This window comes from Capsicum annuum, chromosome 4, assembly GCF_002878395.1.
Source record: "Capsicum annuum cultivar UCD-10X-F1 chromosome 4, UCD10Xv1.1, whole genome shotgun sequence".
In the NCBI taxonomy this organism is placed as follows: domain Eukaryota; kingdom Viridiplantae; phylum Streptophyta; class Magnoliopsida; order Solanales; family Solanaceae; genus Capsicum; species Capsicum annuum.
Window position 1 is genome coordinate 5,326,102 of NC_061114.1, and position 6,252 is coordinate 5,332,353.

Here is a 6,252-nt window from a genome sequence, read left to right on the forward strand (position 1 = left end):
CCCAAAAGGGTTAAAATAGGATCTAAGATGGTGGATTGAGTGTTCATAGGATATGCTAAAAGTAGTAAGGAATGTCAATTTTTGGTTCATAAATCTGAACATTCGGATATTAATAAAAACACGGTAATTGAATTAGACAATGCTGGATTTTTTGAAAACATTTATCCGTATAAAAATAGACATGAACAGTCTAGTAGGGGATCTAAACGATCTCATGATGAACCAATTGAGAATGAACATAATGAAGAAAATCCAAGACGTAGCATACGTCAAAGAACGTCTACTTCGTTTGGATCAGACTTTGTGACATTTCTTTTGGAGAATGAGCCTCAAACATTTAAGAAAGCGATGACATCTTTGAATTCATCCTTTTGGAAGGAGACAGTCAACAGTGAGATAGATTCAATCTTAAGCAATCATACATGGGAATTGGTTGATCTTTCTCCCGAAAATAAATCTTTAGGTTCCAAATGGATCTTTAAAAGGAAGATGAAAGTGGATGGCACCGTTGACAAGTATAAGGCAAGACTGGTAGTAAAAGGCTTCAAACAGAAAGAAGGCCTTGATTACTTCAATACATACTCGCCAGTAACAAAGATAACATCGATTCGAATATTAATTTCCTTGGCTGTAGTATATGGACTTGAGATACATCAAATGGATGTGAAGACCACTTTTTTAAATGGAGAATTAGAGGAAGAAATATACATGGAACAACCTGAGGGTTTTCTGGTTCCAAGAAAAAAAAATAAGGTGTGTAAACTTATTAAGTCATTGTATGGACTAAAGCAAGCACCTAAACAATGACATGCGAAGTTTGACCAAACTATATTGGCAAACAGATTCAAAATAAATGAATGTGATAAATGTGTTTATATTAAAGACACTCCAAATCACCAAGTCATTGTATGTCTATATGTGGATGATATGTTGATCATCAGCAGAGATATTTCTGACATAAATGGAAGCAAATGAATACTCGAGAGCAAGTTTAAAATGAAAGGCCTTGGAGCTACAGATGTGATCTTAGGTATAAGAATCCATCGAACTCCACAAGGGTTGTCATTGTCACAGTCGTATTATATCGAAAAGATACTTGATCCCTGAGATAGTACGAGTGGGTTTTAGGGTGGAAAGAAAGGAAGGTTGCTGCTTATCTGGTTCATGGGGAGTGACAGGATCTCTGGAGTCAGTTTTTCCAGGTAGGATGAGCCTATTACATGGAAAAGGGTTACCACCCAGACATTTTAGCCATAGCTCGCTAGGCCCTAACGCAGACATTCCTTGACCAGAAGGGCAAGGTAGCTGGGGTCCTGGATGTAAAGAGTAACCTGTCGCCCCTCCACTTGGGCATGAAGTGGGATTGATTGGTTGGAGAGGCAGACTTCCAACCATGAGGCAGGAATATGATCCAATGGTAAGGCCTCTGTGATCAGAGTGATCATGTTGGAGTTTAGTGGAGAGTCCATGCTGTTCTTCTTGAGAGGTATAGTTGACCTCTATGTTATCATAAGGAGATCTATTAAGGAAAGAAAGCTGAGGGGCTTGGGCATTGGTAATGACATTTCATTAAATGCAATGTCTACATGATGAATAGTGTCCATCACATCACCCTGAGAATCGAAAAGGTCTCCGATGGGTGTGTGTGAATTTCCAGCTCTAAACTCATGATTGTCTGAGCCGAGCTAGATTTTATGGGGCCCATCAATTTTCTTTTTCTTTTTATTATTCCCTACTTCTAAGGGAAATAAACTGTTTAAATTAGAAGATGAACTGGGCCTGTTCGGGTTAAAGGAGGTAGTGGGTCTCTTGGGATCAGAAGAATTGAGTCCTGTCTTATTAGGGAGATAGGCCATGGGGGAGTCCATGTAAACTTCAGTGTCAAAGTTTAGGCCTGCCTCAAGAGGGGGAGAAACTGGGGGTTCCAGTTGTTTGCCCAATTCGACCTTGCCCCGAGGTGGACCAGATTGCTTGGTTTTCCCTAGCTTGACTCCGCCATCGCCGCTAAGGTGAGAAGGGGACTTACCTGTTGCCATCAGATCGCTCCTACCGTCCTTGGTATGATTCTGATTATGGACTGGATCTTCCTTGGTATTTGGGTTCTTTTTTTTTCCTTTTTTGAAAGGACACAAGGTGCCATTCAGTCTTTGTACTTGACTTAGGTGTCGCTCCGGGTTGGTTTGATCGATGAGGGTTTTCCAGGAGTGACAGTTGGAGGAAGCGTGGCCTAAGTGTCCACACGATGTGCATAGAATCCCATTCCCTTCGTATTCGATGTATTGGTGGTGGCCTCCAATATTGATGAAGGCCATGACGGGGATGCCCAATTGAATTTGGATGCATAGCCTGGCATAGAGACCCCGCAGTGTGGCGGAGGTGCATGTATCGATCTTTAGTAGTTTCCCAATTCTCCTCCTCACCCTTTGGAAAATTTTGGAATCATAGAATTCGATGGGGAGTTGAGAAAAGCGTAGCCAGATTACTGTTGAATCTACTTTTGTCTTGTTGGGGACGAAATCAGGTTACCATTTCCTCACCGAAATGAAGGTGCCATCTAAACCACGAATATCAATACTTAAAAAGTTTGAACACAAAGAACATTATAAATTGCAATAACAAAAAATTTAAAATAATAACATATATTGGGCCCGTTTTGGCACGGGCCTTCAATATCTAGTTCTTACTATGTAGAAGCGCGAGTGGGAGCTGCTGGAAGTAGGCAACTGATGATCGACATGCCTTCTTCTAGCTGCCTGCTTGTTCTGTGATTTTACTATATTGCCCCCTAATTAATTATTATATGACATTTACGTGTTAGAAAATTAATAAAGTTGAATTTTAATAAAAGTAAAACAGATATTTATGACATGTCTTCAACAACTCCAACCGTAATTTTACTATATCGCCCCTAAGTAATTATTATAAGTCATCTAAGTATTAAAAATTAATAATATTTTATAAATGTGGTAAAATAAACATAAAGTGATCAATTAACTCTAGATTATCACATTTACGTATTAGAAAATTAATAAAATTTTGATTTTAAAAAAAAAGTAAAATAGATATTTATGACTTGTCTGTTTCAGTTGTTTCAACCGTAATTTTACTATATCACCGTTAAGTAATTATTATAAGTCATGTAAGTATTAAAAAATTAATAATATTTAATAAAAAAATAAAATAAAATTCTTGATATTTTAAATTAATTTGACACCTTACAAGTATTTTTTGTCTTTTTACTATGTTTTTAAAAAAGCAATAAACTTGCCTTTATTCCGTTGATAACCGCCAAATGAGAAAACATTCCAACTGAATATTAACCCGCCCAAACCCCCTCTTTCATTTTATCTGTTTTCATTCTACAATGTCTGCTAGAGGTTCTTCTTCTGTAATGGCAGATGAACTTCCACAGAAGGCCCTACAACTTCTTAATTCTCCAGATTACTACTTCATTCAAAAATTTCTTACAGATATGGAAGAGTCCCAAGATAAAATGACATTGTACGAATATTGTGTAGAAAATCATCCATATGAATTGTTTTTGAAGCTATCAGAGCACCTCCTACATTCTCCTGGAAATACCCTTGAAATCAAATCTAAATGCGCTGATCTCATTCATTCTCTTCTTGATTCTCCCAGTGATTCATGCAGCATATGGAGATCCTCCACCGACATCGTCAAAGATCAGCTTAAAAGCAGGATTCTTGATATTCTTGAAGGAGATAACCCGGTTAAGGTTTGCGAATTGATGTGGAAGACAGCATCTCAAATTTTCAGCTGTATTATTGCTGAGAAACAGGGAGAGTGGCAGGGTATGCTCAGATTCTTTTTCGACTCTCTGTTTTCGGGTCCATTGTACATTCAAGATTGTGCGCTATCGTTTTTTTGGATTTGCCCAAATGTATGGGCAATGAACTGAGACACTATTTTCCACAACTCAAATCAACATTGTCGGAAAAGTTTTATCAATCCGAAGGAATGAGCAAATTTCTTGCCTTATGTGCATTAGTTAATCTTGTTCAACATATGTCAATTGACTATTATTCTCAATTTTCTGACCTATTACTGCCAATGATAAATGGGGTCTCGCATTTTCTTGGAAATAAAGATGAGGAGCCTCATGCCCAGGAAAGTCTCAAGAAATTAGTTGAGTTGGTGGTGACAGAGCCAAGTTTTTTCAACTCACATTTAGATCAGGTGTTTACTGCCCTCATTAAAATTTCTAAAGACGAAAGTTTAGAAGAAGAAACAAGATGTCTCGCGGTAGAAGTGATGTATGCTTTTGATGATAATTCGATAAAGAACGTACGCAAGGGCATAGTACTAGCAGATCTGGGGGATGAGTTGGTACGAATGGTTTCATGTATCCCGCATAAATCGGGTAATTATCTTGTTGGAGAGAAGTTTTTGCATCGGATTGCGATTTTGCATAGTGCCGAATTCTATATTCCAGCAGTACTCGAGCAAATAGAAAGATTGACAACTTCATTAAACTGGCGAGATCGATACGCAGGGGCTACTTTTATTGGTCTCATTACAGAAGGATGTGGAAAGGTATATTTGTAAATTGATGACTGCTCTTCTTGGACATGTGCTGTTTTTATATGCAACTTATTTTTTGGTTAGTTCTTGATAAATTGTGACTATTATTTTCAGCTAAGTGTTGTTATTCTTGTTATCCTCAGGGAATTAGCGATAATCGTGGTGGAGTTGTAAAATTGGTCTTCAAATTAATAGCAGATAGCGAAAACAATGTTTGCTTTGCTACTGTAAGAACAATTAAAACTTTGTGTGAACAACTACCTCCACAAACTCTTGATGATCAAGTTTACATTATTATTACTTTGTTATTGACGACACTTTTAAGAGACACAAATCCCATCAATAAGGTAACCAAAAATGCTGGACTTTTCATTTCTTTCCTTGTCAAATTCCAATATTTAAAGATATTTTCGTTGTTTTAAGTTACTTTTTCAGCTGAAATTTATATTATTTATGTTAATGAAATCTAATTGCTTTTCTTATTTTTCATAGGCTCATACTGTTTGCACAATCAGTACTCTTTGCAAGAGTTGCAGTTCAAGCTACTTAGCACCGCACTTGCAAATAATTGTGAATGCACTACTTGAAATCATCAAGGTAGATTTATTTGACTTGGGACATTTTAAAGTGTAATTTTAGCGATTTCTAGGAAAAAGGAAACAAAGAGATACCATTTTGTGCTATAATATGCATGGGCATCTGCTTTAGCTTAAAATTGTTAATTGATTTTATCTACTGATAGAGTCAGAGTTCAGAGATTGAGCTGCTGCAAGCCCATTCCTTAGAGGCTCTAGCATCTGTTGCAAGAACATCAAAGGTCCATAATTATAGAAACTCTGACTTAGCTATTGATCCATCACATGGGATTTGATGGTGGTATCTGAAAAGAATTATGCTTTTGCATAGGATCTCTTCTGTACCTTCTATGAATCGGTCATCACTTCGCTGAAGGAACTTCTACCTAAAGCCACAAGTAATTCGGTGAAAGGAAATGCTGTTGAGTGCATTTGGACAGTTGCTGTAGTTGTTGGAAAGGATATATTCAAGAAAGATGCTAATGAGGTAATGTGTTTTGTTATTTCTTTAACAAGCATTTGAGTTTAAAGCGTGCCAACATTATTACAGTTTGCTTAAAATTTTCTTAGTGATTTAATTCTTATGATTCTTCATTTCATTAACTGATTAAAGCATCTATAATTTTCATGTATATAAGGTCAAGGACATTCTCTTGAACATTGGAAGGAATTTAAGAGAGGATGATCACAGTTTGAAAGTTACCCTTCTACAAGTATGCATTATCCAAACTATTTGTAGTAATGCACATACTATTCTTATACTATAACGGGTGCTCTACTATTTGTGTTGAAGGCATGGGAGCAGCTTATCATATGTCTCGGATATGATTTTTGTCCAGATGATCTTATGCCTGGTCTGCTCCGTGCAGCTAGTTTGGACTTGAATAAGTATGTTTAAACTTCAAAGTGCTTCATGACCAATCTGATGCTTCAGCTGAAAATTATACATTTCTGCTATATTGTACTGGATGTTGGCATTATACTAGGGTGTGCTTGTGTTTATTAAATGAGATATGTACATTTTCTTAGTTGAGATAACTAGCTTGTACATATGCTTTTCCACTAAAACATTTATATTTGTACAGTGCCACAGAACATGATATGCTGAGGGTGAAACTGAGAGCATGTGAACTAT

At 36.9% G+C, this 6,252-nt stretch overlaps 1 protein-coding gene across 1 annotated transcript; it reads left to right on the forward strand.

Annotated features, from left to right (window-relative positions):
• The first annotated feature begins 4,071 nt into the window (after positions 1 to 4,071).
• LOC107869234 (probable importin-5 homolog) lies at positions 4,072 to 6,015 on the forward strand. The gene is made up of 7 exons (XM_047411482.1): positions 4,072 to 4,554; positions 4,686 to 4,889; positions 5,035 to 5,139; positions 5,285 to 5,359; positions 5,449 to 5,604; positions 5,756 to 5,830; positions 5,911 to 6,015. Exons 1-7 carry the CDS (start codon positions 4,072 to 4,074, stop codon positions 6,013 to 6,015), a joined length of 1,203 nt encoding a protein of 400 aa, XP_047267438.1.
• The last annotated feature ends 237 nt before the right edge of the window (positions 6,016 to 6,252 follow it).